We start from the raw sequence: 25,075 nt of genomic DNA, 5'->3' as shown, positions 1-25,075 counted from the left end.
TGTTCTCCAACAGCAAAGAAACTAGAAAGCTTACTGCTCATGTTCTCATAAAACTTAAGCATGGCAGGAAATTAACACTTACTAAATAGCTGTGTGAACTGCATCATCACCCCAGAATTCAGAAGTCATGTGTGAGAAATTAAGCATTTTGATTTTACTTGAAAAATCCTGTCTGCTGCTGGGTGGGTCTCAGAGGCAAGAGAAGCAGTTCACTTGAATAACAGGCCCTATACTTTTTATAGAAGCTCTGTAGCTAAACTGAGACTGGTGCTGTCTTTGATACTGCAGTGCCTAGATTATTTGCTAGGCAGCATAATCACAGATGGATGACTTGAATTCCTGGATACCTTTCTCTTTAAAGACCTGCCTGAAAATAGTGGGAGGAATGGCACCCTATAAAATCTGATTTAAGAATTACTTATATGTAAAAAAATACTTATAATGTCACATACCTACACCCTCATTTAACCTGTGTTAACATGGCATATATTTATATTTGAACAGTAGCATTTATTGTGGAAAATGGGAGCCCTTGACCTTAGGTGGGTCTGACCAATTAATGATTTTGGGTACTTACAGAGACCAATAAATAAATGGCACCTCTCCACACTCCATCCCAGGCTTGCTGCTGAGTGCTAGACATTTCTCTTCCATGAAAAAAAAAATCCTCTCCCCCTTATACTAGAAACTCAAATGCTTTTCCCCAGATAACTCGGTCCCTAAGCTAACCTGCTTGAAAGCATAGCCAGTGCACTCTGGTAGAGATGGACTAACCACTTTTGAAGATCCCCTATGGCTGCAAGATCACATTTTACTGTGATCCTTTCCTAAAAGGACTGAGAACTAACCTGTTTTGTGTATAAAATTATCCACTGCCATGTGCCTGAATCATTGTACTAAAATCTGAGCTCCAGAGTGACTTCTTCACCACCCTTCGTAGCACCCTGAAAAAAAAAAAAAAAACAAAACCAAAAACACCCAACCAACTAACAGAAGAAATAGCTAAAAACAGCCTTAAGGTGTTCAGCCTTAAATCAGAATTAGTCAGTTGGGTTCATTTTATACAGTATATGAACAAAACAGCTGAAGATCTGTATCAGAGCACTTGTCCTGGGGGAGGGAGCAAGTGGGAGGTAGGAAGGGGGAGTTGTTACAAGCATAAAGCTGTTCTTTTGCTCCCACACAAAACTCTGACAACTCTACCTGCCCCTTTCCTTTCCTGTTGAAGGCAAAGTATGACATGGAATGCCAGGGAAGGGAGAAAACATAGCAGAGTAAGGCTAGATGGTCTACTGCTGTAAAGGCTACCAAGGGAATGTGTTTCAGGGTAGGTTTGGAGGGGAATATGGGCAAATGGGAGGTATTTAAAACAGACCACTCCCTTCCACCACACCTGCCCTTCCCTAACTACCTTAGTTTTCATGAAGAGGAAGTGAATTCAGATACAAAGTTGCTGAAGTACATACAAGAAAAGTAACCTGCCAACTTTTTAACCTGTTGATTTTAAAGCTGACCTCTTTGGTTTGGTTAGTAGGCAGTTTAATGCAGCAGTTAATCTCATTATTGCTGACACAGACGTCAGCTGAGCAGCCTTCTTCTGGATAGTCACAAATGCAAGGATCAAGCCGTACATATCCATAGAACTGCATTTCTTGAATCAACTCCAGGAGCTGCACCAAAAAAGACAGAACTAAAGTGATTTGCTGTAAAGGCAAGTGAAATCTAGTGATTTGGGGCGGAATAAAAAAAGGGCTATAAGGCATATCTTTTAGACTTCTAATACTCTTTCTCCTGGGAGGACACAGATTCACCACAATATGTCAGTGCTTGATTCAGAGAATAGTGCTCACAGTCTAGACTTAGGAACTTGAGGTTTTTTTGTTTTTTACTGGATACAATGAGCTGGGTCATTTGGACGCTTATCAGATATGATGATGGGAAGAGATAAAACTAGCCAGTAAGAAATACTGAGAACAGCAGTCCCAGCAGTCTGAATTTCCATCTGATTCCTAAACTAGATGACAAACCTTTGCACCTGAGTTTATCAAATAGAGAAGACTAGGATTCACAGTCAAAAACTTCTTGCTAGCCCTTGGGATCCAAGCCATTCTGTTGGGATATTTCAAAATGCTAGCAGAGATGGGAACCTCCTTTTCTATTTGGTGGCTCAGTACCTGACCAGGAGATGGGAGACCTGGGTCTGTAGCTCAAATCACTCCACAAAACCATGCACTATTTTTAAAATCACAGCCTCTAGTATCATTGCTTCAAAAAACACTCCTTTGATCTGTTTATATTGTTTTCAAAATACCATTTTACCTTTGCTTTCTTTGTATTTTTTTGTAGAAATTTAAGTTGTTCCATCTGCCCTTCTGTTGGTTTAACCCAATTCCTCTTAACTTCCTGGACTGCCTTAAAAGAATTTTTAAAAATAGCAAAAAAGTCAGCAAAAATGTATTTCCTTTCACACATAAACATTCAGAAACACACATAGAGAAAGCTTTTTTTTAAACAAGGCCTTTGATTTTGGGACAAGTCCACTCTACACTGTTATTTCCTCCCAAATTAATAGTTTCCAAAGCTAGTACAGCTCAACACACCTACAGTTGAGAAATTGAATGCTCTCATGTCATGGCAGAGTGCCTACATATTAGAGACATCCAGATACATACGTACACTTGAAAACAGAGTGGACAGATACTTAAATATGTCCTTTTTGTGCAATACTTTTCCTGTGCACAAAACACAGATCAGTTAGAATCTTTAGTATGTGACTTTGAAGAAAAAAAAAAAAAACAAACATGATCAACAACAGCTATACCCAGCACTTATTAAAATGCAACAAAGCAGTGCTAAACAGGAGCCATTTACAAACATTTCAAGATTTTGTATAAAAGAGGAAATTAATGTGGGAAAGTTAACTTTCAAAATTATAAAGACCTTTCAGTTTTACCTGCATATATAGCAAATTCAGTGAAGGTCTACAATCCATCAGCAGTGTATCAAGAGAAGGATCCATATACCTTTTCCAAGCCGAGGGAAAAAAGTAATAAAATATGAAGATACACTTCTAAATATGGCATTTTGATTTTTCGGCTAAATATGATGGGAACACAACCTGGAAAGATCCCATTACTTACCAGATTAAAAAAAAACAAAACAAAAAACTGTTGTGCCCTTGAAGTGTGTACTATACTCATTCTTTACACATTGTAGCAGAATGGAAATAAACTAAAGTCAGGTTATCCAATCTCTCCACTTTGATTTTGTGACTGTTATGTTTGGTACCACCAATTTAGAACAAAAACTTTCCTCCTCCTTTTCTCAGACAACTGCGGGGTTGTCTGAGAAAATGGAAGTTGGTAAGACACTCAGAGCATCCACTGCCATGCTGCAGTGCTGACATAACAAGACCTAGCCTTAAGCTAGCTAGCTACAGTACCAACTACTGTAGAACTGCTCCAGGGTCAGATCAGTAGAGTAACACAGCAAGTTAAATATTCAGTTATCCAAGTGCCATGCTGCAACAGCTATCTTGAGACACTTTATTTAAAAGCAGCTTGGGTAAGTCTACATGACAGTAGAAACAGAGCAGTGCAGGCTCCATGGCTAGCACAGCTGTATTACTCACATTGCACAGGTGATACAGTTCCTGCAGCACACAAACTACCCCAGGACCCCATTTCCTACCTCTGTGCTTTGAAGCAGTGCTAGATGGAGAAGAATCTACTCAGACAGTCACTTTGTCATAGCTTAGAACCATGCAGTTCTTTCATTAGGCTGCTAGGTTCTGCAGTTTATAAGGTCACATATAAGGAAACAGAGAAAACTTTGTAGAGGCCAAGCTCTAGCCCAGTAGATTTAAACCAGGCAAGTTACAAGCATGAAACAGGTTTCTGTGTACCTTCAAGCCAAGTAGCCTTGCCTGCTGCCACCAAAAGGCATGGTCTGTTCTTCCTCTTCTGCTCCCATGGTCCTTGCTCTAGCATTCATCTGATGCAGCCAATGCAACTCACGAAGCATGCAAAAATCTATTCCCTTTCTTTTTTTTCATTGTAGGGAGAAGTAGACCAGACCACAACCACCGAAGTAAGCCATTAGTCTGGCTCAACTACACTGCCTAACTGCACCCTCAGGGCACTGTTTGACAAGTGGGACTTTGGCACCAGACTCCCTGTCCCCAAGGGTTTATCCTCACCCCCAAGTCAGCACAACTGTTTGCTGTGCAGCAAATAAGACTGGGGGACTGACACAGGCCAAAAACAGGCTAGCAAAGCCAAATAAAAAATTAACAGCCAGCAGCTTATTTTTAGGCCAGGTTAGCTCGCCAGTCCAGTTCACCATGTTTGCCCACACAGTTCTACCAGCATAACTGAGAAGGAGCCTGAGGTGCAAGCAAGTGAAAGGCGAAGAGTGCTCAGCTGCTCAAGCCAGGCCACTTACCAAAAGAAATGTTCAAGCTATGGCCTCAGGTATTACATCTATTAGTATAAAGAAATGAGCTCTTAAGATAAAAGTAATCCATCTCTGCCCAGAGTTGCAGGTTGCGGCTCAGAACTCATAGTGCTCTTCTATATTGTTTACAGGTATATTCCCATTTGTGGTCACTGCAATATGAAGGTATAAAAATTAGGAGGCAAGCAGCCACAAGGCACCTCTCTATAGATTCTGAAAGAGAGAGGGAATAAATAGCTAGCTGCAGTAAAGGACTCTTCAGGAATACTACAGTGATAAAATTTAAAACATGCAGGGCCACAGAAACCAGTCAATTCCAATAACAAATTGGCCTCAGAAAAACAGTCAAGCTGCTGAGGCTTGAAAACTTTGTAACTAAGTTATTCAAGGGATTTCTTTCTCTGTTCATAGCAGTTGTCATGCATCTTGGTAGATTCTCTTAAGCTTCTTGCTCACCACTTTCTGATCCCCAGCTTACAGTGCAACTCTTTCATGCTCTGAAGACTCACATAAAGAAGTTCAAATTCTGACACTTTTTTCACCACTGGGAAAAGAAGAAAAACCACAGAGACATTTGGTGAAATCTAGTGAAATAGCCTAGCTACTTTCATATATCAGTTAGTGCTGTTTAGCAATGTGCTTTTGGAAAAGAAAAAGAATTTAACGAGTATAAATTCTGAGGTAAAGTAAGATGACAGGTTAGTTTTCTTCACTTCTCTGAGTCTAAACTTAGATAGCTCTATTACTTACAGAATATCTCTACTCCCTTAGACTACGCTCTTACAGAATATCCTTCTCTCAAAACACAGCTAAGCAGGACAGATATTTCTGCATTTAAAGGATGTGTGGATGCAAGCTTCCAGGACTGGTGCTTTTCTTGAACAGAACACCAGACAAGAGCAATGTAACTAATGTACAGCAAGAAAAGCATGTGACTACTTTTCTGCTCCCTTTTTAAAAAAATGTAAGTCTAATGGCCCAAATCTGTAAACCTCCTAAGCCAATAGCACAATTCAGCAGAACACTTAAGCATACTGTTTTAAGCATGTGAACATCTAAACATTTTTTGGCAGTGGACTGTGGGTTACATTTGCACTTGATGTATTTGTGAGGAATATCAAAGATGCACAGAAATGTAATAAATTGAAAAACTTTTCTATTCTCCTGTGTATCTGATTATATCACAATACAAGGCAAAAATAAATCCATCTGCAACTACAGCAGAAGAGTATATAAATGTCTTATATCCAGATACATTTGAGACAGAAATAGCCAGGGATTCTGTGAACCCAGAGATACCTTCCACAGCCAGAGAGAAGGGGGCAGGGGAACCATAAATAAAATAGACACAGACAGTAAGGTTCCTACCCCACTGAGCAGGCCCAAGTTTACTACTGGACCTTCATCTTGAAAAGGTTCAGAAGAGCATTAACATCTTTATGCCAATGAGAAGAGTGAAAAAAGCTAAATGACTTGTCAAGGCCACACAGAGAGGCTGCAATGTCTAACTTTACTCCAGTCAACAGCAAAGACTGCATTCACTTCCCTGATGTGGCCCAAGCCTATCCCAGTCCCAGGCCTGGATCCAGCCTCATCCACACACCCGTCCACATGGGAAACAGGACATCAGCAGACCAATGAGGACATGAAAGCTCCTTCACGTTTTATGACCATAAAGAGACTCACAACCCTGTTTTACAGCTTGCTCAGTACCATTGTGGTTAAACTTAAGTTTCTGTCAGTTAAGGAGGGAAACGTCATGATATAAAGGAAAGTAAGCCACAGACATTGTTTACAAATATAACAAAAGAGTTTCCTATCCCATTGTTAAACTCAGCATGTGATCTGTAAATTAAGAACTGTTTTATGTAGGTACGGCCATCTGATTAAATGCCTACCCAGAAGAGACACCCAATAGTTCCCATGTGGTAAAGTTGCTACTTGTCTTGCAAACTGAAAGGGACATGATATTCGTACATGAAAGTCTCACCCCTGCACTACACTATCTATTGCCATACTTTGTTCCTCACTACCATTCTTTCCAAGCCATGTGGGGAGAGGGCTTGAGGGGGTTTGTCAGACAGGATGGGTCTTTCAGCCTGACTAGGCTCATGCATGCTCTGTTCGGACTCCAGGTTCAGTCACTGCTGCCAACAAAAAAATCCAAGGGAGGGCTAAGTTAAGCACCTTGTAAAACTTACCAGAGAGTGCTCCATCATCATGATCTTAAAAATAAGCTAAAATATTTTATTAATTCTCTTGATAGCCCCATCTTGCACAATGTAACCTTTAAAAACAAAGAAGGTCAGAAGCTTAGCTATCCATTAGCATGAATAAGGAAGAAATGTTCAATACCTATTAACACAACTTAATTGTTTTTAAATTTTCCCTTATGTCCCGTTTAACTGCCCATTGAAAAGCAAATGTAACCATTCCCATATTGCAGCATTTGAGTTTGTGAGGAGTTTCATAAGTTTCAAAGGAACATAAAAATGTAATAAAATAGAAAATGTTTACTACTCTGCCATGCATGTAAGTATCCTCTAATGCAAGGCATCTGTCATGTTATTCCAGATCTTTACTACTAAATCCTCAAATCCTGTTGTACAGTGAGCCCTGTGTGCTCTGAGCTAACATCATTTCTCATGAGCATCACAAATACGTATTTTTACATGATTTGTGTATTTTCCAAGCTGATATAGAGTCCTCTTGTTTTTCTAGGAAATATCTAGAAGTCCTGCCCCTCTACTGAAAGCACCAGTCTTACTTGTATGGTTTTACAATTCTGTGTGAAGGCTTCTGACAAGAGCAGACTTGAGCTCTGTTGAGCTTTCATTATTGACAATGCATAAAGAGGAAAAATCCTATCTAGCTTGACATTTGGATTGTTTTTAGCTTGCTGTGGCCCCTCTACATCATCTCTGAAAGAGGGCAGAAGTAACACCAACAGAAAATGCAGAAATTATTTGCAGGACCAGCTGCACAATGGGATAGTGGGGAAAAATCAGGCAGAGGTGAGCACAGAAATCACTGAATCAGATTGGGGCAATTGTCTTGTTGTGTTTTAGGTCCTGAAAAATCAAAGCATAAGTTAAAGCAGCCATAACCTAGAAGAGCACAGTGCCACCAGAGCATTCCTAAATTCTGCAGTGACCATAATCTCCTGAGTTCGCTCAGGAAATGGTGTGGCAACTGTAAGAAAACTCTCCTCCCCTGAGACTACTACTGGCATAGCTCATCTGGCAGATTGTGCAACCTGATAGAGGAGTCATGCTTTGGTCAGAGAAGCTGGACTTTCTTTGTCTGAGCATAAGGTGGAAGTACTGGTTTTCAGTCTTCTTCCAAAGGGTGCCAATCCCAAAACACTTCTAGCTCTGTGTCACAGTGACAGCATTGTAAATTCACTCATCTCCACAGTTCAGAAGGGGTTTCTCCAGCTGTATCAGCTGCTTTAAAAAGCAGACATGTTTTTGTGCATGGGAAAAGAGCAGACATTAAGCTAAATATAAGTTGAAAAATTGTTCCCAGTTAAAATTAAAAAATACATTCATGAGGTTTTCTTTATACTTGTTAATATCAGGGCTGTTACCGGAGAGGGCAGCAGAGCATAAAAATCACTTGCCTCACACTCAGTTCAGACACCAGGTATAATGGAAAGAAAGTTTCAGAAGTCCAAACACAAAAGACAAAAGTGAATACTAGCAGCACCATCTTTCATTTTGTCTGCCTCTGTGCTAAGAAGTCCCCACAAATTACTTTAAGAAATTAGCTACAGAGCTTCAACATGTTATCCCTTAGTAGCATAATACTAAGCATACCAGATGGCATTTCCCAGGAATGTCAAACACAGATCTCTGATTCAGTAGGATATTGACTTATTTTATTTCTTGGATCAAAGCACAAGCTGGTATACGCTGCCTGAACACCAGGATGTCAGAGAGTGATGGCTGCAAAATCTACCTCCAATGCAGAAGAACAGTGAATGTGGTAGCACATTTACAATGACGAAAGCTAAATAATTCCTATCTCATCTTTAAGACCACAAGAGAAGTCATGACTGCAGCATTTCAAATGTCATTTTTTCTTTACAGGGCCACATAAACATTAAACATCTATAAATGCAATATACAAAGCAACATACAACACCACTGTCTGGCTTGGAAATTACCTTGACCCACTGCAAAACTAACAAGTTTATCAAGCTCAAATTATTAGTATTTTTAAAAGTATATTAGCAAATCCTTTCCTTACTCAAGGTCCCTATGCAAGTCTCCTATCTAAAAATGTCTCCTTACTTCTTCCACCCTATTAGCACCTACTTCCCTCTCCCCAAATCAAAATTCCTATCTCCCTGCCACCCCCAACACTTTTTGCCTTCAGCATCTCCCACCCCACAAGTTGAAGAGTCTAAGGCCAACTCTGACACTTACCTTCGCTTGGAAGAACTGGTCCCAGCATTGCCTCAGGTGGTGCAAACCCCATGGCAGAACCAAGCCAGCAAGGGGTTACCCTGTGTTAACCAACTCATGGTAACTGTGCACAGATACTGTATGTTCTGCAGCCATACTAACACACATCAGCTTGATGGAGGAAAGCACATGCATATTCAGCTCGCTTGTACCTACGGCCAGCTGAGAACTACCTCCACAAATTCAGATTGCAAAGGCACAACAGAAATACAATATGCAATTTTCTGTATGATGAGAGGAAATTTCAGTTTCCCATGACAAAGAAGAGTACCCATCTGGGAGGCATATACTTTGTTATTGCTGTTAAGATTAGGAAATGGAAGCAACCAAGGAAAAGGCTTCAGCCTTGCTCATGCACACACACATGCAAATACAGGAAATCTGCAGAGCCACTGCTGCTCCTCCTCTCCTGGCGTAAGAAGGGAACCCCAGCTGAAAGTTTCAAACACAAGCCAGCCAGTTGTGTAAACAACATTTGGTTGCTATTGGTTTCAAAACGTAACCAGCAATTGTTTACTGTATGTATTACAATAGCTATTTCGGACATCCCAGAGCCACAGTGCTAGAACTGCACCAATACTGCAAAGGAAGTCCTACAGTTTCACAGCAAATATCAGGGGACACAAAAACAGTAAAGGAGAAGCATGCAGAAAAACAAGACATACCAGCTGCACAGTAAGTTTTAACAGCAGTGCACCAGCTAAGACGTAAGCCAAGACTAGACCATTATTTCTGACTACAGTGTTCAAGCACTTTCACCCACACTGTATTTTCTGATTCTATCACACATTAAGAAAAACAGAACTTGACAGCCAAATGCCATAGAAGCAGAGGGCACGTAACATTAAGAAGAGATAATTATGGACAAATGTAAGAACCAAAAAAGCTCATCTGCAAAATCAGCAATGCCCCCCACCCCCTGGTACAATAAACCCCTCTAAAACCACAGAACGTATTCTTGTATGTCTTCAAATAGGGAGTTTTATCCTTTCCTGACTGAAGTTACCTTCATTTTTGCCCACTTCTCACAAATGAAAACTTTCAACACAATTCTGGAAACCCATTACCTCTAATATTCTTTCTGCAGTGTCTGATGTCTGGATATCAGGTCTAATATTGCTGCCATCAGCAAGGTAAACACCCAAAAAGGCTCTCTGGGTTTGGATCTTAAATGTATCCTGTTAGGTAGAAACAGAACACTTTTATTGCTTTCCGTATTGCTGGAGCCCTTCTGAAGATGCTGATGCTCCATTTCCCTGTTTAGTCCAGTAAAATAAACAGCAGAGATTTATTGTTTACTAAAGAGTAAGTTACTAAAATTACTGTTAAAGCTTGCAGATGACAAAAAAAATATTCAGAACAGCAAGTGGGAAGATACTGTAGAATTAGAGGAGCGCCACTATGATGTTAAGCTGAGGACAGGTTACTTAGTGTCTTGGTATCTGTAGGAATGATGCAGTCACTGTCCTAGAAGTAGGGACACCAAAAAGAGAATGTGGATAAACAGCTGCATGTGAATATTCAAAGCCACCATCTTGCCAAAAGGAAAAAAATGCATCCCTGTACCTATAAATAGGGAAATCTCCAGTGAGAATAATGAGGCTATGATATCTTAATACACCAGAGCCACTGCTAGCAGAATACTGTGCACGGTGCCAGTGCCCAAGGTTCAAAAACATTGCAGAGAGGAGATGCAAAGAAGAGACCTGAAAGCATTTAGGTCATGAGAAAACAGGCCTCACAGTAAGGCCCTGCTCAGAAAACTTTATTGCATCTAGACATAAAGGGGTAATATGCCATCAGGAAAACTGAAGTACAGAAGCCAGATCCATTGGCTATCAGGTGATGATAGATGCAGTCAGACTAGAAGTAAAGCACACATTTCTAACAGCGAGACAGTGCGCAGAATTTGCGTATTCTCCACTAGTTTTATATCAAGACTTTACATTTCCCTAAAAGACTTTCCCAGCTCAAACTCAGAAAGCCCCATGCCTTGCTATGAATGAGAAATCAGACTAATTTGTTTCAAGAGGATGGACACTAGTTTGAGAACTCCCTTGGGGATGCATCTGGATGAAGTGGGAGAAACTCATCACTGTAGCTCCTCTTCCTGTATCAGAGGACAGCAATGGTCCTTCTGGCATTTTTATTAATTAAGGAGAGATACTGCCCTTGAGCTTCATAGCGGAGAAAAAATACTGCCATTGCACATACTGCATGCAATATTAAATTTTAATTTCTTCCATCCACCTTTGCTAGCCTGGTGGAAGATATGGGAAACTCCCTGGGAGCCCTTAGATTTCAAGTACTCTCGGTATCTTGCTGCAGAATCTGCATGGTGCCTGTATACAGGAGCATCTCCTGACCACTGCGATGTCAGCAAGAGCAGGGTGGCAGGGCTGACATTTATGCTGTGTGCTCCATTAACCCGCTTTGGGTTCCTTGGAGAACATGCTAGGATGTATGACTCCAGTTAACTAACTCAGCTCAGACTGGTAACTTTTTTGGATCAGAAAGACCCTATTTTCTAGTAAATCTGGCTTAATTAAGAGTTATGTCAAGGTAAGATCAAATGCTAACAAAATGTGTTTTCTTCCACATCATCTAAAAATTAATAACATGTTGACAAAAGTTTGTAGGGTGATCTGTGGGGGGAAAAAAGGTCTTAAGGAAAACCAGAACAAAACTATTTTATTTAAACAGACTTTCCATAGATTTTTCTGACACCCAGTATTTCACCTACCTGCATGCCTACACTTCTGTTTGCACGTATTAAAGAACAAGAGAACCTCTTCAAGGCATTTGCCAATGCCCTGCCCAAAGTCCTTCTGGAGATTCACACAGATTTAATTTTTATCCCCAAACTAATTTCCTTCTTATCCAGGAGAGAGGTCTAGTCATTACTCTTAATTAAAATAAGCATTAGTTTACTTCTGTGGAGATACAAAAGCCCCTCTCTCTCTTACATCAAGGATCATCTCATGCATTTACCTGAGTACTTTACTACTTTCCTCAAACAGGAAGGAGCAGACACTTCCTCACAAATGCCTTTGGCATGCATATTTTGGTATGAAACATATCACATGTGATAAAAATGCATATGAAACATGGAACAAACATGGGATGCAAACATCAGAATGAGATGAAGACATGTAACTCATTACTGATTCTCGACGAAGAGGAAGCAGGTCACTATATAGCCAGTTTACTACCCAGAACTCAGCAGTGCTGGGGGGGTGAAGGCTAGTGCAAAGGCTCATGCACCACAGTAAGCGCTTCTGGGTGTGGCTGCTAATGCTGAAGCTCCCATAGGGAGCATCTACTTCTGCCAGATCCTCACTGCTACTCCTGCAGCTTTCACAGCCTGGGTACAGGCCACCTCATCCACTGTGGCAGCCCAGGGTCAGAGACACAAAGGTCACTTTACCCTTCTGCCACTCAAAGGGAGTCACACCTCGCAGCACCCTACTCTACTTGCCACCTCACTACTCAGCAATCATGAGGGGAAGAAGAAAAGCATGATCCAAACTTTCAAGCTACTTCCAAGCAATTTGAGTTCTCCAGGAACACCATGCAACATATTAGTAGGCAGATTAATTTGAGTAACTACAAGAAAGGATGTATTAGGTAAGAGAAAATCTCAGTCCTATCTAGAATCACAGAATCACTAAGGTTGGAAAAGACCTGTAAGATCATCAAGTCGAACCATCAACCCAACACCACCATGCCCATTAAGCCGTGTCCCACAATGTCACGTCCACACGTTCCTTGAACACCTCCAGTGATGGTGACTCCACCACCTTCCTGGGCAGCCTGTTCCAGTGTTTCACTACTCTCTCCATAAAGAAATTTTTGCTAATACCCAGACTAAACCTCCCCTGGCACAACTTGAGGCCATTTCCTCTTGTCCTGTCACTTGTCACTTGGGAGAAGAGACCAACACCCACCTCTCTGCAACCCCCTTTCAGGTAACTGTAGAGAGCGATGAGGTCTCCCCTGAGCCTCCTCTTCTCCAGACTGAACAACCCCAGTTCCCTCAGCCGCTCCTCATAAGACTTGTGTTCCAGACCCCTCACCAGCTTCATCGCCCTTCTCTGGACACGCTCCAGCACCTCAATGTCCTTGGTCACATTAAGTATCACTGTTTAATACTTAAGCCAGTGCTTTCCACAGTCTTTTAAAAACTGCTTTAATTTCTCTTATTTCACTCTACTGAACTACAGGCATAGCCTCATTTCATGCTCTTTGGGACAAATTCCCTACTTTGTTATCTCCAACTTTTGATTACCCTTCTCTTAATATGGCTATGACACAGCAAACCAAAAATAAGAATTATCTTAAACTGTTGGGTTTGGGGATTTTCTTCCCCCTTTATCACATGCTTTTACCCCAGAAGGCAGAACTGGCCATGCCAGAAACTCCACACATTGTTCAGTGTTACAAATATTTGTGTTTAGCCTCTTATCAGCGGAGTATTGTTGAGACAAAAAAAAATTACTTACATAAAAACAAAAGGAGGAAACAGTGCAGTCTCTAAGGCAGGAGAAGACAGTGTTAAGTGAAGAAATACAAATACAGACATGTCCCTAAAACAACACAAGAGAATCCAGCACAAGTTTAATACAAATACAAAGAGAAGACCATTTATCAGTGTTGGCAATAATCCATTTAGTAAGTGCACATGGTAATCCCAACCACTTCCAAAATGGACAGAAAAATACTTTCTAAAGAAATTTGCAGCAGTGAGTCAGAAAAGTTCAGATCTTCTCCCAAGCTGCTATTTTAGTTTTAGAAAAAGCGCCTACTCAAAACAGGCATCAATATCAAAAAACCCTGTATTTTGGCAGCAGTACATGTTCAGTAGTCCTTTTCATGTTTCCTACCCTATTGCTCCTGAAATTCAGGGGACATGCCATGTAACTAGAATTGGACACTTTCTTGTATCCCTTAATACTGCTTATCTGAATCTTCCCTTAAGCTGTCAGTATTACCTGTGGTAAAATCTCCTGAAACATCTAGAACTGCTGCCTACTCCCCACTTGGCTGCTCCACTAGCTTGAAGCACAGCTCAGTCATTAATACAAGAATACAGAAAAATACAGAGCTGGTGAGGGATTTTGTTTGTTGGTTTTGATGAAAAAAAAAAAACCAGTTTGGAAAAAAACCCCACAAATCCCAAAACAAAACCATGAAATTAACAAAAACCACAAACAAACAAAAAAAATGACATCTATTCTATAGCTCCCCCACAGGAAAAAGATATCTAGAAATCTCTTTTTCCTCCCAGTTTTCCATTAGAAAACTTAACTTAAGTGATTTTTTTTTTTTTTTTTTAACAAAAGTCAACACCAATGTGAACCCTCAGCAAGCTCTCAATGGATTTGTTGCTCAGCTAAGAAGCACAGGCCATAAAAGCAGAAAGGGCGAGAATGGAGGCCCTTTTTACAACATATTTGAAAAGAACAGCAGGCCAGGGGATTGAATTGCATCTTAACATTGAAGCAAAAATAAAACAGACATCCTTGAATTAAAATTCTTCAGAACTTTGTATGCCAGAAACCTTCCCCCGTGGCCAGCACACAGAAGTCTGAAAGTATGGGAACTTCCCATATGAAATTCAGATTTCTGGCCAGCTGCACTTTTGAAATAGAAGTTCATAAATAAGAAACCCTGGTTTGATATGAAAGAAAGAAATAACATTTAGAGCAATGCTGAAGTCATAGATACTCAGCCTGATTTCTGTTTGTGGACATACACATCCAAACACATTTGTGAGTTACTGTGAGTGAGTACAGAGGAAAGTTAGAATTGTGCATTCCTCCACTGCATGCAGAAATGGTAAGTGCATTGTGAGTGCAGAGAAGGAGAGGCTGCATAGCTGGAGACAGGGGCTCTGTCCAAGAAAATGCAGCCCATGATCAGACCAGCTTTAATTCCTAGTAACACCTACAGATTTCTGGGTTACATTTTACCTACACTCTCAATAGCATACGCACCACAACTCTCTTACAATATTCAATCCTTGGTTTCAGGCTTGCTCTTTGGAAGGAAGACCACCTTATGTCAGAGTCCTTTGATGAAGAACCACCTAAGAACACTGCTTTTTGCCTGTTATCAGGCACTGGTTGGCTTTGTTTGCTGAAGTACTCAGAAACTTTTCATCTGTCCTTTGCCAACACCTGAATCCTTTTGCTAATGCTAAAGGCTGCTGTTTACCAGCAACACAGACTGGAAAAGGTCAGCTTCCTATATCGCTAACTCCAAACCTCTGCTGCTGCAAGGAAATATGTCTCAATTTTATTCATAAATGCATAATGACTGGCTATCCTCACAGCTGCATCCTGAATATGCCACATTACTCCATGGGTGCCCGATACAGAGACAGACCATGATCTCAGATTACATTCAAGGATATAGATGAGTTGCATTAAAATGAGACTGATAGGGATGTATGTACCTGCTCATACCCTCTTTCTCCTGACGAAAAAGGAGAAGACACAACACAGCCACAACGGTCTCATCTTATTAATGACTTCTTTGAAGAACTGTGCCATTTGTCTTTAGGGGATGGAGGTAGCAGAGCATATACTGACTCTGTTTCTCCAGCTTGGTCACTGGCCAAGTTTGCAGAGTTTGGAAGAGTGGAGGGGCAGGGAGTTTATGGGCTAGGTTGTTCAACTCTGCTACATGATAGTGTTGGTAAATATTTCAGCAATGTTCGGTTTGAGCAAAGCATCCATTGTGCCAAGCTGCTTCCCCAAGTGTCAGGAGGCAGGCTGTCCCCTGACAACTTCTCCCATGAGGTTAGGTTACTGGGGAAACAGCCAGAGCATGCCTGCTATAAGGAGCAAACTGTAACAACCTATGCAACACGTAAAAGTGGTGCCGGGCAAGAACAGGGGCATAGAAAGCAGTATTAACCTGCATGGGCTTGTCCCCACTTGAAAAGTTTGCCCTGTTAGATATAGCTGGTTGGTGTGATGCTGAGTGCAGATAGGGATGAGTCATGTTCAACACTGCCAGGCAGCTGCAGTAAAGCCATGGTCCTTGCACAGCACTCCCACTCCAGGGAGTGCTAGCCTCTGCACACCTTTCACAACACCATTCAGAAGCAAAACACAGGACAAAGACCAAAAAGGTCTTAAATTCAGTTTGATTTTTCCTTTGCATCTTCTATTTTAGTCAGTGACATACACAAATATCTTCAGCTAGAAGCTTAAATACTGCTGTTTTTAAGACAAGCTGAGAAAATGAAACAAGCACTAGCAGACTACCTGAGAGGACAGCTTTATTCTCTCTCATAATGGAAGATAGAAGTGAAGGTGAAAGAAGTCAGCAATAGAATTTTTAGGAAAAAACCTAGCCTAGCAATCTCATTCACCTCTGGTTCCCTATCTTCTCATTCTATTAAAACTGAAGGTTTCTATTATAAAAGCTGCACTGGTTTTACCTGCAGACAGATCTGTGCTCACTAAATATCTGTGGTGGTAGAAAAGGGGCTGACAGCTTCCTGTTCATTGCCACCTGCAGTGCGATCCCTCTGCCACTTCTCCCACATTAGCTGGCAGGTTGCTCATACAGGTGTGCACTATCTTGTTTCAGGTAGCCAAGACTGACTAGTCAAAGCCAGTCCGTGTCATTGACAGAAAAGGAGCATGCTATTTCATCATTTTAATTATGTATTATACTTGAATCTTTCATTAATCATCCCTCTTGCAACGTAACATAAACAAGAGCAAGTTTGGGGTAATGCCTGGTTTTAACACTAAGTAGCAGTAACGCTGAAACCCTAGCTATGTTTTCACTCCTAAGCAATGTGTAGGATGCTAAGTGCTGCCTACACATATTCAACAATGGAGAAAGAAAAAACAGTACAGAAGTGCTTTAAAGATGAACTTCACTCCGTGTCTTTCAATGCTGTTACACAAATTCTGTCACTCCGCCATAAAATCTCACAAGTCACAGTATACTAATAAATACTGGAACATGCACAACAAAGCCAGTTTGTTGAGTGAGATTCTTTAATAGCCAAAATGAGTACTTATTCAGCCACCAGTTACACCAATTAAAGGCACTGTGTACAACTAATGACAGTGAATGCACTCCTGTCTTTCACAGGGTTACTTGATCTCTCTTAAGAGTTTGTTCCTTACTATGATGAAAGAACACATAAAGCATTACTGCTATTTGTATTATGAAGCAGTAATTTATGCAAGCACAGCCATTTTAAGTTTAAATTGTAAACAAAAAAAGCTGGAGAAGTTAAGAGAAATCCACATGACAAAAGACATCTTTAAACACTGCAACCATGTATTTGAAGAGTTATTTCCTGCCAGAACTTTGTCAAAAAAGTCAGTTGGCAGTGTTTGAGGGCAAATTGTAGGCATTCCTGATGGATTTAACTTTCTTTAGCAGACCTGTTATCAGTCTTATCAAGACTAATTAAGACTCAGCAGTAATTGCTGGAGTCATCTGTAGGGCTATAACAGGCATTGGATCAGAACTAAAGAGAGACTGCTTCTCACAAAAGAAATCCCTAATCAGAAAGGGGCTTTTCATTCACTGTGTTGAGCACTTCAGTAAGTCTGAATTTAAAAGACTGTAAATAAACTGTATCTTTTTATTTACGAAGTATATAGGAAAAACCTTTCTAGAATTTGTTAGCAGTAGTTCTTCACACCATTTTCTATAGCCTTTCTGAACTTCCCTTACATACCTTAATCACACATAGCAAACAAAGCTCTCTAATCACAAAACTCTTAGTCGGTCCTTCAAAACATCTCCTGTCTCCAGAACAACTCATTGCAAGCAAGGTTACAGCAGCACCAGCAGCATGCCAAGCACTTCCCAGAAAACTAAAGCAGCATCCCCTCCCTGAAAATGCTGTTGGAGTCATACTGCACCCACCTGCTCCAAAACACTACTATCCTCATAAGAATCACAGCAGCTGGAGAGGAGGTAAGGAAAGAAAAGGGTCATATGGCACCTTGCAGTAGTCAGACACAAGCAAGAGCTATGCAGGCTCCAAACCTGCCAAAGAAAGATCATACATCTCATGGACCACATTAAAATAGATTTCAAAAGTCATCTAGGTTGCAACAACCCAAATACATGCCAGATTCTGCCCATTGCTACAGTTGCAAGATAAGAGAACATGACATTTTCACAGCAGTCATCAATATACTTATCAATCCAAAGCACTGACACTACCAAAAAGCATTTACAGTTGCAAAATCCAAGAATGTGTGTAATCCTTCTATTGAGCTCTCACAAAGACTCTTCTGGGAACTGTTTAGAGGCAAAAGATTAATGAGATATGCCACAGGATATAAAAACAAAGCAAATAGTTCTTTCCATGTGAGAAACGAGTTCGTACATGGACAAAACAATAGCAATACTTATTATTGCCACCCAGGCTTCACAGAGAGCACTCTGTCATTGGAACTCGCTGCTTTACAAGACAGACCAATACGCTAAGAACACAAGGGAAGGAAGATAACAAAGGAAGCCTTGAACTCAGGAGGTAGGATAATATTTCAACTCTTTCATATAACAAACTATTTGGCTGAAAAATTCAAAACTTACCTGCTGTAGTTTTTGGAAAAAACCTATGAAGACATCACTATTGGTAATATTTGAATTCAAAGCAACTGAAAAACAAGAGGAAAATGGGGAGGGAGGAAACCAAACTTAGCCAAAAGATGAAAAACATGACTAGTGTCTAGAAACAAGATGTAAACAACATGGCTGTTGGTTAAGCCGTCAGTGCTACTTTACTCATCCTTTGATTTCTGCACAGCTACCTTTACCAGCCTGTTGTTAAATCACCGAAGCTACGAACCGTGCAAAATACATGTAGTGTTGCTATTCTCCCAAAGCAAGACTCCCAAAGTAAGGTTCTTGGCCACATAACTCCATGGTCACTCATGGTCAGTAACTCTAAAAGGAACTGTTGAATACTCAAGTGAAAAAGATAAAGAAATCACTAAGTAAGATTTTTAAAGACTAATCTTGAGTTTCTGGTTTGTAAGTCTTGGCACAAAGTATCTGAGGCCAGAGGCTACAAAACCTCTTTAAGCATCCCCTCACACCCCCTTCTTTTTGGGTAGTTGAAATGGTTATTTTTTTTGTTTCTTGGCTTGCATGAAACTCATGAGACGCATTCAAGGGATCCTGCAGACCTGGTTTATAAACACAACACATTGCATCTGAAATTTAATTTTTCTACAAACTCTTGTTATAATTCTCACAAGTCTGCCTGGAAACCCTTGAAGGGAAGACGTTTATGCAGAGCCCAGTTCCATATTACACTTCTACCTGCCCAAGTGCCTGTCTTTTTTGCCTCGCTCTTCTACCCACCAGACATGAGTTCCCATACCCAGCCCAGTGTCAGCTCTGGCAGTTGTGAAGCAGCAGGGATGGGTGGCTCAGCTCACTGATCCAGAAGAACAGAGAATGGCCAGACTACAAGCTGCCACCAGAAGGCCAAGTTGGCTTAAGTTTAGTGTGAAACTGCACCCTTACATTTTGGGAAACCTGCAGAAAGGCAGCCACTTCAGAAATAAGAGAAATATGATATGCTGCTATTCTAGAGCCAGTGAACCAACAGACCGGACAGGGCTGCAACGCTTAGCCCCAGCCTTTTAGATACAACCTTACTCAGCTCAGTATAGAAGGTAAAGCATCCTGCAGTCACGATGTAGGAACATCCTTAAAGGTTTAAGCCCTATGTATAAAAGCTGATCAGGTTGTTATAGCCAAGCTTACCATTCTGAAGGTACTACTCCAGCTGAGACTGTCTCTCATCTGCCATCGACTTGGTCATTGCCAGGTAAAACTTTGGAGGGAAAGCAGGCACTGCACTCCCAAAAAGCTGCCTCAGCTGCAAAACAGCCAAAGGAAAGCTCTACATTACTGAAGAAGTATTCATAGTTTCCAAGGAGCTTTCAATGCTCCCTTGTTTTGACAGTGAGACATGATGACCTACAAAGGGCATGGGGTACCCACCCAGCACCTCCCTGATGACCCTCAGGGCCCACAGTGAGGGCAACGCCTTTGCCTGGGCAGCCACCAGAAGACAGCTCAAGTGAGCAACCTCTTTTGATGGGTTTCTCATTTTTACAGTCTTACTACTTCTGAGCTCCTGCTCCGAGCCAGAAAAGTAGCATTGTATTAACCTTATCAGCTAGGTCTTACACACCTCATGGACAAAGAAGATATGGTTACAGATGTCTTTTCTTCCCAATATGTCCATACAGGATTTCTTTGATCTATACCCACAGAACTACTTTAAGAGCTGATGACTTCTGCCCTTGACTTGTGCTACCTCAGAGGCTTTTACTATTTTGTCCGTGAGAGGTAGTAACTTTTATCAGATCATCTAATATTGCCAAAGGAAAAAAAACAAACAAAAAACCCCAGAGAATCTTTCAGGAACACAAGCTATCTGAAAGTTTGATTCTTCCTCCAGCTATATCAGCTGGCTGATAAGAGCATAATGTCTGTGTGCAAACCTTACCTCATTTATAAACAGACCTGAAAGGACTAAAGAACCACAATTATATTATCTAATGATAACATAAGATCGTTCCAATATAGGTTTGGGCAGTAGCTGGTCTCTTGGAAGTGTAAAAATTCTGTCCTATAGGCAAATTATCTCAAGAGAAGGATGAGCTATGTTTACCTTCCCAATATGCATGTTACTAAACACAACAAAATACAGCAAGCTTGCCTGGAAACATTCCTTCACCTAAATCAAAAGAATATGGCTTCTGATCAGTAAAATGAGACTCTTATAGTATGCTGAGACATTACTACTAATTAAATTTTAAGCACCAGTATTCAACTCAGCAATTAGTGTCACTAAATCCTGTGAAAGATGACATTTTCCCTCTGGCCCCAGCTGCCCAAGTCCTTCACATTACTCTAGCAGCTGAAGCTTGAAGAAAAAAAAATGTTTACTACTGCAAGAATTAGTGAAAACTTTTCCTGCCTGTTGGCTAAAAACAGGAGTGAAGCATATTCTCACAGCTCCACCTTCCCTACACTGGCAACACACTGCTATTTCTGAGTTCTTGATTATTAGATATGCATGAATAGCTCTGAGATACACAGCATGAAAGAGTTAAATAACACTACATGCTTTGGTTTTATGTAAAGCTAACAGTAATAGCTAGTATAGAGTGCTTTTTATCTTCAAAGTCCTTCACATATGTGATCTTCCCCCAGGGACTGAAAATATTATCTCTGTTCTACAGGCAGGCAAACTGAGGAGATAGAGCAAAAAAACTTGCCAGAAGTCAGAAAGCCAGAGCCACACTAACAACAAGAAGTTCCTCTCTCTTCCCTCCACGTTCACCTACACAAAGTGGTGCCGTCTGTTATCATCAGTTTGCACAAGCCGAGACTCTGGCCTACTTAAAAAAAGAATTAATTCACCTCAGTGCCGGCTGCTTGGTAAGTTTCTTGAAATGCAAATGTGAGTCCTCAGGATTTGGGCTACAGAGAAGATAAACTTCTCCCAACCAATTAGACTTTTTCACATCTCAAAGCATTAAAGAAAAACGCCCATAAACTGTGTATTTGTGTACAGTGCTGAAAGTCCACCAGACAATCAGCCACCAGCATGAAATTTCATTCTAGCAGAATGAAACTAGCCAATATTTGTCTTCATAAACCCAACAGCCTAGGCTACATTTTAAATGCAAGTCAACACCACCACTGTACCTGGTGGTGCCAGGTGCCAACTGCCTGCTGCCCTGCCAGACCAACACGACCATAAGAGATGGGTCCCCTACCCAAAATCTGCTTCTGACCATTTTTTTCGAGGCTCTGGGTTTGTTTCAGCAATCTAAAGCCACTCTACAGAAGACACGTCTCAGCCCCAAGCCAGGATGCCCTGTGGACTGCTGTTTTTTCTTGACTGGACCTACTTGACCAGAGAGGTACTTCCAAGCCATCCTGCTCCACAAGATGTCCAAGGGGAAGACTCCCATTCTTTGGCCTCTCTGTGTGCCTGATCAAGCAGCTTCTTTGCAGAGACTATGTGCAGCTCCTGTCAACAACACACAGCAGCTGCCTGGGCCTGTCCCACTTCACAGCCCGCAACCCAGCACTGAGGCTGGGCACAGCTCCACTTCCAGCTCCCCACCCCAGAGGCAGCTTCACGAGCAAGTGGCAGGAAAGCCCACAGGCGACTGGATCACGAAAACAAGCTTAAATCTGACTGTGCTAGAAGCCCAGACAGGATGTTCCAACCTGGTGGAAGAGGTACTTACTCTTCCTCCAAGATTTCCACCTAAAAGAGATACAGCAGCTTCCCTAAATATAACAGTTTTAAGCTCTAAGAGCTAATCTCTCCAAAAAGGGGAGTAAAGACACATGCCTTATATGTATATGTGTGTGTTTATGTGTGTGTGTATATATATATGCGCAGAAACTGTCCAAGCAATCAAAGGTATGAGACGATTCTGGTACATGACTGGCTAAATGAAGTTTAAAAAAAAAATTTCTATATTTAATTCCTTTTTACCAATTGTGTTACTGTGATTAACAGACTTTTTTAGAACTATTTTCCCAACAGCCATTCATACCAATCACAGATGCTGCTAACTGACTCAGTAGAGGCTGGCATATGACCAGAATCCATCAGTGTCGCATTTCACACAACCCTAGAAAACATATCTCCTATTTACTCCCTGCCTTGAGGTAAACCAGTGAATACTCCAACAATTGCAAGAAATAATCTGTTCCTTTCAGTCCTACAACAGAACATAGGTTCATTATTATGATACTTGTTTAGAGAGGGACACACTAAGCAGCTGCAAAACTGAAAAGCCAAATGCAAACATCACAACATCAAAGGTGGAAACTAAGGAGAGCCTGTGTCTTCAGCAACTCTTCAATTTTGAGGAAATCCAGTAGCATTTTTAGCGCACAAACCACTGTCCAGGTAATCTCTAGCCCCACTCTAGAAGTTTCTGTCACTTGTATATTCTTGCAAGAGAGCCTTAACTCTCCACAAGCAGAATAAAGACCCACAGCTCTATTAGGGGTGCTCTGGTCAGTGTACAGTCACCACAGAACTAAAGCCAGAGGAGAACACGGCTACAGTACAGACCACTGCCTAGCTGTCCTTGTGTAAGTCTAGGGCCAAAGCTTAGATCCTTAAAATGCACATCCATCTGCCATTGACACTCCTGCTGAAGCTGTTCACAGCCATTTGCAGAGAATGGCTACACGAGTCTTAGTTTGGTAAGTGCAAACAATAAGGAATGCTGTCCAACATGTATGGCGTTCATCCTGAGCAAGGGGAGACTGGTCATTCCTACTGCTAATACTTAATACCTAGATACTCAAGACAGAAGAAGGAACGAAAACTGGATTTCCCACAATTGAATGCTCTAGCTCCTAAAAGAAGGGGCAAAAGGGGAGAAGGCCGAGCCAACTCTGGACCTTCCTGCAGCCAACATGAAGTCCCATCTCCCAGAGGAAGGTCAAGGGAGTAAATCCTCAGACCAAGACAGTCACCTTTTGGCAATCCACAGCCAAGTGCCTACCTCCACAAGAGGAGAAGGGCTAAAGCTTTACTGCTCTCCTCAGCATTTCTGCCAGCCCTGCCTAAGCAACTCCTTCTAAGCAAGATCTCTTAGGATATCATTCTCGGTTATTCACACCTCCCTCTATGCCATTTGCCTTGGGTGCCCAGCTTAAGGTTGAGAATTCCATTTGGAGGTAAGGGACCTAGAGGTAAGGTAACATTGCTCAGAGTTAGCATACCTGCACCTCCCCATTCAACAGTGTATCCGAAACCTCTTGTGCTCCATCACACTACACTGCCTCTGAACAGTTGCTCCCTTCAGACAGTCCTTTTGTAGAGGAGAACTGCTCTGGGAGACAGCAAGGAACAGAGTTTTGGAGTGTCAAACAACAGAAGCACTCTCAGAATATAAAGTGATGGGGAGCAGGAAAATGTACAGTGAGAGCAAAGGGGCAGGTAAGGCACAGCATCACAAAGATTATGTGTCCTGATTTTGTATCACATGTTAGGAGAGAGGTTGTAGAGGTGGAATAGCAGTGCTTTAGAAATTGCCAGCCTGAAGGAGATCAGAGGCACAACTAGTCCAGCATCACATCCAACAGAGGTCAGAGACAGATCCTCCAGAGTAGTGTTCAAGAAATACCGTCAAGTATAATCATGCAGAAATCTGTCCATGGGGGAAGCTTATTTCTAATTCACGTCCTGCATCCATCACAGAATTGTTGCATCTGTGAGGCTTTGTAGGCACCACGTGCGATCTGGTCAGGAGGGTGAAATTACTGTATCCTGGAGTTTAAGACTTCTTACATGTGTGCATTTTTCTACCTTAAGAGTATTTCAAGCAAAATAAGCAGAACAGGATATAATAATTATAGACAAGCAAACTCACAATTAAGGGACAGCAGTGTAGTTGTAAACTTCAAGATCAAGTATGGCAGCTACCAACAGCAGGAATGAAGGAATTAAAAATAAAAATCAGCTAACGAGTTGTAAAGCTCAGCGAGAGGCAAACCATCAGTTATAGAGGATGCAGAGAAGGGAAAGATTTTGCTGAGATTATTAATGAAGTTAAAACCTCTTGAGCAAAAAAGAATAAGCCTTAAAGAAAGAGCAAGCAAATATATAAGCTGGTTTATTAGTTCAGATATGTTATCCAAAATGCTCCACTAACCAAAGCAAAATATTACTGCAAGCTCCCACAGGGAAAAGAATTGCAGAGCTGGGGCACAAGCGCACACCTCAGCAAACATTGCTTCCTATGGCAGCCCTACTGCTGACTCAACTATCTTTTAGCTGTGCTACTCCAACTGCTTGTGCAGTCACACAGAACTGGGAGAGATGGACTGATCCACATCAGGGGTTGCCTGGCTGAAAAACTATTCCAGAGTGGTCCCAGCACTGCAACTGAGAGCACAGCAAGGAGGCTGCCAAAAGAAGGAGCATCTACCTAACCCATTACCACAAGAAGCATTAATCAAACAAGGCCCTAAAATAGGGTTGTCAAGGTAAAATAAGGCTGCTCAGCAGGGATGACAGTGTGCACCCAGACTGACGGAAGAGCTGGGAGAGATTTTGCTTGGAGCTAAGGACTGGCAAAGGCTAGAGAGAGCAG

General features: G+C 41.4%; 1 protein-coding gene across 1 annotated transcript in view; it reads right to left on the bottom strand.

Moving 5' to 3' along the window:
• Positions 1 to 20,622, bottom strand: part of SNX31 (sorting nexin 31) — a 29,295-nt gene extending 8,673 nt beyond the window's left edge. Inside the window, 11 exon segments of the mRNA XM_059836343.1 lie at positions 849 to 944; positions 1,467 to 1,670; positions 2,320 to 2,412; positions 2,954 to 3,023; positions 4,912 to 4,999; positions 6,657 to 6,676; positions 6,678 to 6,742; positions 9,992 to 10,102; positions 18,510 to 18,574; positions 19,692 to 19,806; positions 20,608 to 20,622. Of these exon segments, the coding sequence (XP_059692326.1) occupies positions 849 to 944; positions 1,467 to 1,670; positions 2,320 to 2,412; positions 2,954 to 3,023; positions 4,912 to 4,999; positions 6,657 to 6,676; positions 6,678 to 6,742; positions 9,992 to 10,102; positions 18,510 to 18,574; positions 19,692 to 19,806; positions 20,608 to 20,622 (942 nt within the window).
• Positions 20,623 to 25,075: the final 4,453 nt, after the last annotated feature.

Source organism: Gavia stellata, chromosome 3 (assembly GCF_030936135.1).
Source record: "Gavia stellata isolate bGavSte3 chromosome 3, bGavSte3.hap2, whole genome shotgun sequence".
In the NCBI taxonomy this organism is placed as follows: domain Eukaryota; kingdom Metazoa; phylum Chordata; class Aves; order Gaviiformes; family Gaviidae; genus Gavia; species Gavia stellata.
The sequence above is the reverse complement of the archived record's forward strand: the minus strand, read 5'-3'. Positions and strand labels throughout refer to the sequence as shown.